This window comes from Bufo gargarizans, chromosome 5 (assembly GCF_014858855.1).
Source record: "Bufo gargarizans isolate SCDJY-AF-19 chromosome 5, ASM1485885v1, whole genome shotgun sequence".
NCBI classification, from domain to species: Eukaryota; Metazoa; Chordata; class Amphibia; order Anura; family Bufonidae; genus Bufo; species Bufo gargarizans.
In genome coordinates, this window is record NC_058084.1 from 423,232,119 (window position 1) to 423,245,241 (window position 13,123).

The 13,123-nt window shown below is 39.2% G+C and overlaps 1 protein-coding gene across 1 annotated transcript in view; it reads right to left on the bottom strand.

Annotated features, from left to right (window-relative positions):
* Positions 1-2,261: 2,261 nt before the first annotated feature.
* LOC122939488 (double-stranded RNA-specific editase B2-like) overlaps positions 2,262-13,123 on the bottom strand; it is a 110,779-nt gene continuing 99,917 nt past the window's right edge. Inside the window, exon 7 of the mRNA XM_044295557.1 lies at positions 2,262-3,721. Coding sequence (XP_044151492.1) covers positions 3,545-3,721 — 177 coding nt within the window. The 3' untranslated portion in view covers positions 2,262-3,544. The remainder of the gene's footprint in view (positions 3,722-13,123) is intronic.

Below are 13,123 nucleotides of genomic sequence, written 5' to 3' on the forward strand. Positions count from 1 at the left end.
TTATAACTGGCAGTATATCCGCCATTCACACTGTCATCACAAAGCAGGGGTAAAGCCTTGTCCTACGTTAGGAAGGAGATATACTTGTATTCATCTTAATTCCACTTCTATTTATTGGGTAAGCTGATTTCTGCGTATAATACTACGTGGTAATAAAGATCTATACAATATCCAAGTAAGCGATGAAAGAATGGCTGCTTGTGATAAGCAGGAGGAAAGGCACGTATCCCCTACTGTATCTTGTTGAAGTCAGTCAAATTGAGACCCTAATAGCTGGAAATTATTACTTGAACCAGTGACATCAGCAAATTAGTCAGAGGAATATTCATGAGCATGCAGCCCTGAACCAGTGATGTCACCGGCTTCTATATTTCTATATTCTACACTGGAATGTCAAGTAACGTAACTTCAGAGGTCTTATAGCGGCTATGTAGCTCTCTTTAGTGATCCACTTTACTGATAAGGATTGTGAACTGCTAATGATTAAATATGACTTATAATAGGGTTACAAACTAAGGTGTATGCTAATATTTAAACACCATTTTAATATATACATATTAAATAAGTCTGCTTAAAAAGGTCTGCTTAAATGAATCTGCTCAAAGCAAATGGATTGCTTTACTTATCTTGTATTTTCCATAGTTACAGCCTGTATTATGCTCCAAAGCTGCAATCACAATTCTGCAAGCTTCAGAGTTAAAATCTTCCAGAATTTTTTTTTCTACATCAATGTCTGCATTTGCAATCGGGAAGGGGTACAGTAGCTTTTATATCAGGTATGGTTCAGCAATCTGATACAAACATGAACTCTCTTCCTATATTAGTGCAGCTGAGCTAAGTTCTTAGAGTTGAATCTGTTGACAGACATGCTGTTTATAATGACAATCAGTAGAATTGTGAACGCAGCTCTGGATTATAATACAGGTTCATTCTATTTGCAAATTAAAGGTGTCCATGCACTTTCGATAATCAGGGGACATCTGTTAGGGCAGCTGGCAATGGCCGCCACTGCCCTGCTCTCCTCTGTGGACACGGATGCTGTAGCCTCTATACTTCTGCATAGTGCTCCAGCTTTCTTCTCCATAGGACATACATGCTCACCTCCAGGGCCAGTGTGCATGCTTCCAAATCCTTCCCCAGCCAATGGGCTAGAGGTCACTGGGTATTTAAGGCACCCTCTCCATGCAGAGGGTGCTTGAGGTTCCCTGGTGACCAGCAAGCGTGTTTGATAGTCTAGTGCTATTGTAATTTACCTGCATTTAACCTGTGTTATTTCCTGCCGTACTCCAAGTTCTTTTTCTATCCTACCTGTATGCTCCTAGGCTTCCAGTTTTAGTTCGGTTTGTGTTTAAGTTAACGCTGGCCATCTGCCTTATTCGTGTTCCTGTCAAGTACCCAGCCTGCCTGCCCTGTCTGTGTCTTCACTACCACCCAGCCTGCCGGTTCATCTTCTGTCTTCATTCATCTACACTACCAGTGTGTAGTCCAGATCTACTAAGCTAGATCTAAGCCTTAGTGACTCATCCTGTGGTTTTGGGGCATTTTCTGTATCCTGAGCTCACTGTGCTTGCACCGGAGTCCCTGACCACAATGAGTCAGCTGTCAACTACACCTGAGACCTCCTGGGACTGTTCCAGGAGGTAGCGGTCTGGTTGCTTTCCTGCAGCTAAGTCCAGATACCTGTGATCCCTATACAGGGGTAAAAGGGTGAAAAGCAGGGGGCACTACACCAAACCAGTTAATTGGCACAGTGTATCCACACTTACTGATCCGTAACAACAGCTATTTCTGACCTCCTCAAACACATCCAAGATCAGTTCACTCTTGGGAGACTGGGGTAATCCATAGCCAGACACCTCTGGTGGCAACTTATCTTCTTTGAGAACAACATGCCTGATCCTTTTTGTCCCTAATATATGTTGAAAAGATGTTGCCTGAACTCCCCAAACATGTTAGATCATTGACCAGTCCTACTGAAATCAGCAGTTCTGCCCAATTTAAGTCTAATATGTACGGTCACCTTTGCTGTTATGTAGATCATTTTGATATGTATACAGTAAACTGGCATTTAAATGTGAACATACACATAAAAACAAAAATCCACAAAACTTCAGCAAAAAAAATGCACAAATCTTTATAATTAGGTGTTTTAGGTTATGTCCATAATATACCTTAGTATGAGCTGATATTATGGCTTCATTTTTGTCTATCTTCCCTCCTGTTTTAAGGTCAACTTCTGCGTTCCTCCCAGTCTTTGAATATTGATGGCTAACATTCTGTTCCAATCTAACCATTTTATAAGGAATGCAGGACAAACACTCACACAGAGATCATTACTGTTTATTGGGTATTAGATATGCTCACAAACACTGCTTATGGAAAGCTTCCACTATTCCCCATCATCCTGGTAGAATCAGGTTCTGTAGAACCCGTAGGCCTCAGTACTTAATGAATGCCATTTTAATTTGTTCCTCCAGTAAGTCCCTCATTCTTAATCATAATAGAAGATTAGAAAGTCCACATGGGTAGGAAAGACTTTACACTTATTTTCAATTTTGAGGTGTCATTATTTTCCAAAGTTACACATTAAAAAGTAATCTACTGGAGGTGCAGTTTGCACTAAGTTCTTTCAGGTTCTTCTATTTTATCTCATTCAATGCTTAATAAAGATAGGATGAGACAAAATGTATGGACTTCAAACACCTGATAATGTATGTTATATTGCATATGGAATGCATGGAATGTAAATGACAGGTATAACTAGTATGCCAAAAAGATTGGGACCATTATAGTTTATGTACATGTTCAGCATATACATCATTTCAGTTTCCAGGAGTATATGCAGATCATGTACTACTTCTGTGAATACACAATGGATATTTTTTTTAAAGTAGGAGGCTCTTGACCACAAAATAGAAGATAAATCCTCTCCATGAATGTTCTCCTGCTTTGACATGTGCTCATTATTTCCTACTCACAGTATTAACGCTGAAATAATTTGACATTATATCAAAATCTCTCTTTCAAAACTTGCCCAGTACTAGGAGAATATCTACTCTAGAAGACCTTGTATTTGATTGTGCTGAGGGACAGAGAGGGGTTTACTAATAACCATACAGTAGGGTTACCGGGATATAGGCATCTGATAGAAGAGTGCCTCATCTACACAACCATCATTTATGCTCCTTTTTTATATGGAAAATATTTTATTACTATTCAGGAAACATTCTTAATTACTTGTATTTTTACCAACCATTATATATTGTAGCCACTGAGGTTCATCACCAATGGACAATAAATGTGGAAATCTGGTCTCGTTCTCATATCCCCTAGATGGCAAAAGTTGAAATCTTACACATCATTGTCTCTGCTAACCCTCAAACATGTAAAGTATGTTGTTCATTGATATTATGTATTAACTGCATTACAAAAATAATCTAATTATGTATATTGTTAACAAAGTTTGCACAAGAGGCATAAAAATTCTGCCAATTTGTATTGTTCCAGAAGAATCGTGGTAAAATCATAAAGTTCTATCCCGAATTTACAGAGTTAGTAAAAATTGATCTTGCTCAGGAGGCTTCTTCACCCATGTGCCAAGGCCTGATTTCTGAATGGCTTTAAAGAGCTGTTGCTTCACACATTGGTAAGTTGGATTTACCATCTTGGCTTCACAGTACACTGAAGGCATTTCTTCTTGACTCGGAGATCGTGAGCTCAGCTGTGAGATTAAACAAAAGAAAAAAAGGTAATTAAATATCTAATTTACTGTATTTTACATAAACTTTGTTGTGGTCATAAATTAGTTCAGAAGATCATTCGGGAGAGGAAAAAAAAGGGAATAGAGAGAGCCATTAGATAGCCAGTATGACTGATTTGGATTTAACTAGGAACAGCATTTTGCATCTTGTTATGTATTGTGAAACATAGAAGCTGCAGAAGCCAAAAAGCCAAATTGCTAATAAAAACCTATTAAAACCCTTAGCCCAAAATATCTACATCAATAAAATATGACTCCAAAGGTGTCCATAGACTTAAATTTTATTTTTTTAGAAAGGGTACTTTTCATCCCTCTACCTTGAACTGTGATACCCGACACAGCCGATGGACTGTTCCTGTCCCTAAAGGTTTTTCTATGCTCAAAATAAGGGTGTACCCATCATGACAAAAGTAGATAGCAGCTGAAATTAAAAACTAAAAAGAATCAAGCTATTTGGTTGTTATTGGTGTCCTTAGGACAAGGCTACATAAATATCCCAGATTGTTTGTCAACATATATAATAATTCAGATTAATAGTTCTATATTCATAGTGTTAAGAATAATCATAATAATGATTATTACTACTACTATTATTATTATTCATTGCCTATGCTATAACATTCTTCATCTTCTTTCATCAGATAATAATTATTGAAATTATGAAAATGTTTGATTCTTTAGAAGTGATACCACTACCTCATTTCATTTCATTATATTTAAAGAGCTATTCCAGTTTCAGCAAACAATGCTTATTCACTGCTAATTATACTTTCTGTATTCATTTCTCATGGTTTTCTGTTAGAACCTTTGTTGGAAAAAAATCACTCCTGTTCATGTAAGGATCTCTCAGGTCTTATAAGACACAGCTCTGAACTGAAGTAAAAGGTGTGCAGCTTTATGATCATCACATGAACGGGGCAGATTGTAACCCACTGGAAGTAAGCAAACAATATTCACACTGAATGGCTTCAAGAAGGAAACTTGAAATCCATGAGGAATTAATACAGAAAATATAATATATTGTGTAAATGTAAAAGTATAATGTATTGTGTCTAAATGTATATTATTAAATGACAGCTAATATCACTGTTTAGGAGAGCAGAGTGAGGGCTAACAGAGATCACACTGAACAGGACTGAGCAGCTTACAATGCATGAGAATACATGCAGGTTGCAAAAGACAAAGAGTTAAACAGTTTTCATAAAATCATTTACAAAAATAATTTTAACCAAACATAAACACATTTCAGAAACAAAATGGACCCAAGGTGCCTATGGCCTTTCCATCAAATAACACATCACTACTAAAGAATGAAGAATTTTCATCATATCAAAATGTGATGTTTTAGTTTCTTCTAGATTAAACGCATAAGGACCCATTACGTACATTTACATCATATCTGTCCGTGACTTAAGGACCAGTGATGTACATGTACGCCATGCCTGATCAGCTGCAGGGGTCCGGCAGACACTGATAGCCGGACCCCTGCTGTATGCGCTGGTATTGGTGAACACATTAACCCTAGCACTGCCGCAGTCAGCACTGACCGCGGCAATTGCGGGATCCTGCCGGGTGGCCATCGGGTCCCAGCGCTGCTGTGACGAGGACCCGATATCAGGGAAGGCAGCCCGATGCCTTAGGCAGCGTAACTGCCTTCCGTGACACCCTGTGAGATCCAGCTCCCTGGATCTCACAGGCAGGAAGCTGTAAGTGTATTACACTGTATAATACACTTACAGCCAATGCATCACAATACAGAAGTATTGTAATGCATTGTAAAGGGGATCAGACCCCCAAAAGTTGAAGTCCCATAGTGGCACAAAAAATTAAGTGAAAAAAGAAGTAAAAAAAATAGTTTTACCCAAAAATTTAAAGTTTCAAGTAAAGTTAAAAAAAATAGGGAAAAAAAGAAAAAAGTAGACATATTAGGTATCGCTTCATCCGTATTGACTGGCTCTATAAAAATATCCGATGAGCTAACCCCTCAGGTGAACACCTCCCAAAAAATAAAATAAAAACTGTGCTAAAAAAATAAACATTTTTTTGTCATCTTACATCACTAAAAGTGCAACACCAAGCGATCAAAAGGGCGTATGCCCCCCAAAATAGTGCCAATCTAACAGTTACCTCATCCAACAAAAAATTAGCCCCTACCTAAGACAATTGCCCAAAAAGATAAAAAAACTATGCCTCTCGGACTATGGAAACACTAAAACATGATTTTTTTTTTTGTTAGGTATCACCGCGTCCATAACAACTTGCTCTATAAAGATACCACATAACCTTACCCCTCAGGTGAACACCGTACAAAAAAAAAAAAAAAGGGTAAAAAAAATGCAATTTTTTGTCACCTTACCTCACAAAAAGTGTAATAGCAAGCGATCAAAAAGTCATATGCACCCCAAAATAGTGCCAATCAAACCGTCATCTCATTCCTCAAAAAATGGTACCCTACCTAACTTAAATAAATAAAAAAAGTATACATGTTAGGTTTTGCCGCATCCGTAAGAACCTGCTGTATAAAAATATCACATGAACTAACCCCTCAGGTGAACACCATAAAAAAAAAAAAAAAGTGTGTCAAAAAAGCCAGTTTTTGTCACTTTACATCACAAAAAGTGTAATACCAAGCGATCAAAAAGTCATATGCACCCTAAAATAGTACCAATCAAACCATCTTCTCATACCAAAAAAATGAGCCCCTACATAAGACAGTCACCCAAAAAATAAAAATAAATGTTTTTCAGAATATGGAAACACTAAAAAATATTTTTTTTCAAAAATGCTTTATTATGTAAAACTGAAACAAGCAAACAAAAAAAGTAATCATATTTGGTATTGTCGCGTCCGTAACAACCTGCTCTATAAAAATATCACATGGTCTAACCTGTTAGATGAACATTGTTACCTTGCCTCACAAAAAGTGTAATATAGGGCAGCCAAAAATCACATGTACCCTAAAATAGTTCCAACAAAACTGCCACCTTATCCTGTAGTTTACAAAATAGGGTATTTTTTTGGAGTTTCTAGTCTAGAGGTGCATAAGGGGGTCTTCAAATGTGACATGGCAACTTAAAATTATCCCAGTGAAATTTGCCCTTCAAAAACCATATGGCGTTCCTTTCCCTCTGGGCCCTGCCGTGTGCCCATACAGCAGTTTACGACCACATATGGGGTGTTTATGTAAACTACAGGGTAATAAATATTGAGTTTTGTTTGGCTGTTAATCCTTGCTTTGTTACTGGAAAAAATTGATTAAAATGGAAAATCTGCCATTAAAGTAAAATTCTGAAATTTCATCTACATTTTCCTTTAATTCTTGTGGCATACCTAAAGGGTTAACAAAGTTTGTAAAATCAGTTTTGAATACCTTGAGTGGTGTAGTTTCTAAAATGGGGCCATTTATGGGTGGTTTCTACACTGACCAAAAATATAAACGCAACACTTTCGGTTTTGCTCCCATTTTGCATGAGCTAAACTCAAAGATCTGAAACATTTTCTAAATACACAAAAGACCCATTTTCATCATGAAAACCAATCACTCATAATTAATCACCATCCTGTTTGTAGCACTTTCTGTTGCTGTATCCAAAAGTTGAAGTCCCATAGTGGCACAAAAAATTAAGTGAAAAAGGAAGTAAAAAAAAATAGTTTTACCCAAAAATTTAAAGTTTCAAGTAAAGTTAAAAAAAATTGTAAAAAATAGGGGAAAAAAAAAGCAGACATATTAGGTATCGCCGCATCCGTATTGACTGGCTCTATAAAAATATCCGATGAGCTAACCCCTCAGGTGAACACCTCCCAAAAAATAAAATAAAAACTGTGCTAAAAAAATAAACATTTTTTTATCATCTTACATCACTAAAAGTGCAACACCAAGCGATCAAAAGGGCGTATGCCCCCCAAAATAGTGCCAATCTAACAGTTACCTCATCCAACAAAAAATTAGCCCCTACCTAAGACAATTGCCCAAAAAGATAAAAAAAACTATGCCTCTCGGACTATGGAAACACTAAAACATGATTTTTTTTTTTGTTAGGTATCTGTCACGGCCACGGTTATGGTCGTGACTCCTTGGGAGCCGCATACAGTTGCCCGCGGTTGTGGTTGTTGTGTCAACCGCAGCTGAGGCATGATGTAGTTGGCCTCAGTGCGGTTGCCGCGGACAACAGCTTTGTGTGCGGTTCCCGGGGAGTTGTGTGCGTGTGTGGATGCACTTTGTTTGTATGTCTGGTGTGCACTGTAGTATGTTTGGTGCGCACGGACATCGTCCTTTCACTGTGGCTGCCCGTGGCAACGTTTGGTAATGTACATGTGGTGGCACTGTCTCGGCCTTCGGGCTGTCTCCCAGGACGGCTGCCACCCGTGTCGTTGCCAGCGGCAACAGCCACAGGATGATCTTAGTTTGGTCACTTCCCCTTGTCTGAGTCCCTCACGTTTTTTTTTTTTGGTGGGGGGGCTTTGAGGGGTGGGAGTGTCACGGCCACGGTTATGGTCGTGACTCCTTGGGAGCCGCATACAGTTGCCCGCGGTTTTGGTTGTTGTGTCAACCGCAGCTGAGGCATAATGTAGTTGGCCTCAGTGCGGTTGCCGCGGACATCAGCTTTGTGTGCGGCTCCCGGGGAGTTGTGTGTGTATGCACGTTTGTATGTCTGGTGTGCACTGTGTTTTATGTTTGTGTGCGCACGGACATCATTCCCCGCACTGTGGTTGCCCGTGGCAACGTTTGGTTGTTGTGTACATGTGGTGGCACTGCCCCGGCCCTCGGGCTGACTCCCTGGACGGCTGCCACCCATGTCGTTGCCAGCGGCAACAGCCACAGTGTGTTCTGTTGGACACTTTCCCTTCTGTGGTGTTGGTAGGGGAACTCACCAAACATACAGGGGAAGTGACCAAACTAAGATCATCCTGTGGCTGTTGCCGCTGGCAACGACACGGGTGGCAGCCGTCCTGGGAGACAGCCCGAAGGCCGAGACAGTGCCACCACATGTACATTACCAAACGTTGCCACGGGCAGCCACAGTGAAAGGACGATGTCCGTGCGCACCAAACATACTACAGTGCACACCAGACATACAAACAAAGTGCATCCACACACGCACACAACTCCCCGGGAGCCGCACACAAAGCTGTTGTCCGCGGCAACCGCACTGAGGCCAACTACATCATGCCTCAGCTGCGGTTGACACAACAACCACAACCGCGGGCAACTGTATGCGGCTCCCAAGGAGTCACGACCATAACCGTGGCCGTGACAGTATCACCGCGTCCATAACAACTTGCTCTATAAAGATACCACATAACCTTACCCCTCAGGTGAACACCGTACAAAAAAAAAAAAAAGGGTAAAAAAAAGCCATTTTTTGTCACCTTACCTCACAAAAAGTGTAATAGCAAGCGATCAAAAAGTCATATGCACCCCAAAATAGTGCCAATCAAACCGTCATCTTATTCCTCAAAAAATGGTACCCTACCTAACTTAAATAAATAAAAAAAGTATACATGTTAGGTTTTGCCGCATCCGTAAGAACCTGCTGTATAAAAATATCACATGAACTAACCCCTCAGGTGAACACCATAAAAATATAAAATAAAAAGTGTGTCAAAAAAGCCAGTTTTTGTCACTTTACATCACAAAAAGTGTAATACCAAGCGATCAAAAAGTCATATGCACCCTAAAATAGTACCAATCAAACCATCTTCTCATACCAAAAAAATGAGCCCCTACATAAGACAGTCACCCAAAAAATAAAAATAAATGTTTTTCAGAATATGGAAACACTAAAACATATTTTTTTTCAAAAATGCTTTATTATGTAAAACTGAAACAAGCAAACAAAAAAAGTAATCATATTTGGTATTGTCGCGTCCGTAACAACCTGCTCTATAAAAATATCACATGGTCTAACCTGTTAGATGAACATTGTTACCTTGCCTCACAAAAAGTGTAATATAGGGCAGCCAAAAATCACATGTACCCTAAAATAGTTCCAACAAAACTGCCACCTTATCCTGTAGTTTCCAAAATAGGGTATTTTTTTGGAGTTTCTAGTCTAGAGGTGCATAAGGGGGTCTTCAAATGTGACATGGCAACTTAAAATTATCCCAGTGAAATTTGCCCTTCAAAAACCATATGGCGTTCCTTTCCTTCTGGGCCCTGCCGTGTGCCCATACAGCAGTTTACGACCACATATGGGGTGTTTATGTAAACTACAGGGTAATAAATATTGAGTTTTGTTTGGCTGTTAATCCTTGCTTTGTTACTGGAAAAAATTTATTAAAATGGAAAATCTGCCATTAAAGTAAAATTCTGAAATTTCATCTACATTTTCCTTTAATTCTTGTGGAATACCTAAAGGGTTAACAAAGTTTGTAAAATCAGTTTTGAATACCTTGAGTGGTGTAGTTTCTAAAATGGGGCCATTTATGGGTGGTTTCTACACTGACCAAAAATATAAACGCAACACTTTCGGTTTTGCTCCCATTTTGCATGAGCTAAACTCAAAGATCTGAAACATTTTCTAAATACACAAAAGACCCATTTTCATCATGAAAACCAATCACTCATAATTAATCACCATCCTGTTTGTAGCACTTTCTGTTGCTGCATCCAACCAAACCCATGGTGCACTTCTCCTTTCTCTGCCACAGCTCTAGCACCACCCCTAACATCGCCCAGCTAGTTTATAGCTCCTCCTACCAGCTAGTTACATATACACTCCCCTGTCACTTCCTTTGTTGCTGCTTTGACACACCCCATGACATAACATCACAGGAAATATAAAAGAGCTGCATGGACATGTTATTTCAGCCCAAATTGAGAGAGCAATAAGGCTAATAGAAATACTTTGCAAAATTACAGTTACCTTCATAAATGATTATTTCAACAGATGTTAATGCAGAACAGAAAACTCTTTTAAGTAACCTTTCTTAAAAACATAATACCCATTTAACCACTACAGGACCACCGCACGCAGGGATGCGTCCCGGCGGCGGCCTTGTAATTCCTCCTGGACGCGCCGGCGCGTCATCTCGCGAGACGCGAGATTTCGGGCAGAGCCGGCCCGCGCATGCGCATTGCGGGCCGGCAAAAGTTAAAGAAGTATTTCGTCACCAGCCTGCCAGGCAATGATCATCGCTGGCAGGCTGGTGATTTTCAAAAAAACGAATCACAAGCCATATAACACATTATATTTTTTAAATATAAGGTGTTAAATGGCTTCTGTGCTCCTCTGCTGGTCCTTTTCGTCGGTTGGTTCCAGCAGAGGAGCACAGTTCACAGTGAGTACACCAAACAGCACACTTAGCCCCCAGATCACCCCCTATTACCCCAATTAACCCCTTGATCGCCCCTGTCAATCACCTAGTGAAAGGGAAAAAAGTGATCAGTGTAAACTGTCACTTTTTTTTTCACTAGTATTGACAGTTAGGTTTAGGATAGTTTAGGCCCCTTTGTTAGGCAGTTAGCGTCAGTTAGCGCCCAGCCCACCGCACTGCAGTCACTGACTCGCTGATTAGCGTATCGCTAATCAGCATTTGTACTTTTAAAGTATCTGTAAGTGATCAGAACTGATCACAGTCAGATCTATAATAGTATTAGTGTCACCTTAGCTGGCCCTCCACCCAAAACGCAGTGTTTACCCGATCAGGCCTGATCGGTCGCCCACACGTGCGTTCACCCACGTCCGCCCCGCCGCAGTGACTAAAAACAAACAAGGGCAATGTGTTTCGGGGTGTCTTTTTACATATACCCATGCTGGGTGAGAGAAATATCTCTCTAAAAGTCAACTTTTCAATTTTTTTTATACAAAGTTGTCATTTTAGAGAGAGATTTCTCTCACCCAGCATGGGTATATATAAAAATACACCCCAAAACACATTGCACAACTTCTCCTGAGTACGGCGATACCACATGTGTGACACTTTTTTGCAGCCTAGGTGGGCAAAGGGGCACAAATTCTAAAGAGCACCTTTAGGATTTCACAGGGCATTTTTTACACATTTGGATTTCAAACTACTTCTCACGAATTAGGGCCCCTAAAATGCCAAGGATAACTACCCCACAAGTGACACCATTTTGGAAAGAAGACACCCCAAGGTATTTCGTGATGGGCATAGTGAGTTAATGGAAGTTTTTATTTTTTGTCACAAGTTAGTGGAATATGAGACTTTGTAAGAAAAAAATAAAAATAAAAATAAATCATCATTTTCCGCTAACTTGTGACAAAAAATAAAAACTTCTATAAACTCACAATGCCCATCAGAGAATACCTTAGGGTGTCTACATTTGTGGGGGTTTTCTACTGTCTGGGCATTGTGGAACCTCAGGAAACATGACAGTTGCTCAGAAAGTCAGAGCTGCTTCAAAATGCGGAAATTCACATTTTTGCACCATAGTTTGTAAACGCTATAACTTTTACCCAAACCAATAAATATACACTTATTGCATTTTTTTTATCAAAGACATGTAGAACAATAAATTTAGATAAAAATGTATATAGAAATGTAGTTTTATTTGAAACATTTTACAACTGAAAGTGAAAAATGTCATTTTTTGCTAAAAAATCTGTAAATTTCTATTAATAACAAAAAAAGTAAAAATGTCAGCAGCAATGAAATACCACCAAATGAAAGCTCTATTAGTGAGAAGAAAAGGAGGTAAAATTAATTTGGGTTGTAAGTTGTATGACCGAGCAATAAACCGTGAAAATAGTGTAGTGCAGAATTGTAAAAAGTGGTCTGGTCATTAAGGGTGTTTAAGCTAGGGGGGCTGAGGTGGTTAATAGAAACACTCTAAACATACTCTGCTTTTCTATTTCTTTAACCATATACGTTTTTTTTTTTTATAAAGCTCCGAAGCCCCACTGCTCTTTACCTGACAAATATTGAGACCTTTAAAGGAGATAGAACAAACACACATCTCCAGGCAGAACGCAGCTGTTAAAAGGTTCATAAGCCAAACTTCATTAGGCCTTGATCCTTTGCACTGCAGGGGGATTGTGTGTTGCCGGCTGACGAATGTCTTAAATTGTTGAGAGAGCAGTACAGAAGATTGTGGCTTTATGAATTCTGTCCTTAGTGACAAAATAAAAATGCATTCTAGTGAATCTTAGTACCCAAGACATACCGGTGAATAATAACACAAAGGAGCAGGAAAAGTCTTGTGCGTAGAATTCCCAAAAGGTCTAATAAAGTGGTATTTTTTTTATTAAAACTCAAAGTGATAAATAAATAAATAAACAAAGGTAAAGCAAAAAAACACCATAATGTTCTGGAGGGTGATTTACGTCCAGCGACAGAAGGGTTACATTTTCCCATGTGTTTTACGGAAATCTTATCTATACGAGAATTTAATTGACTAGT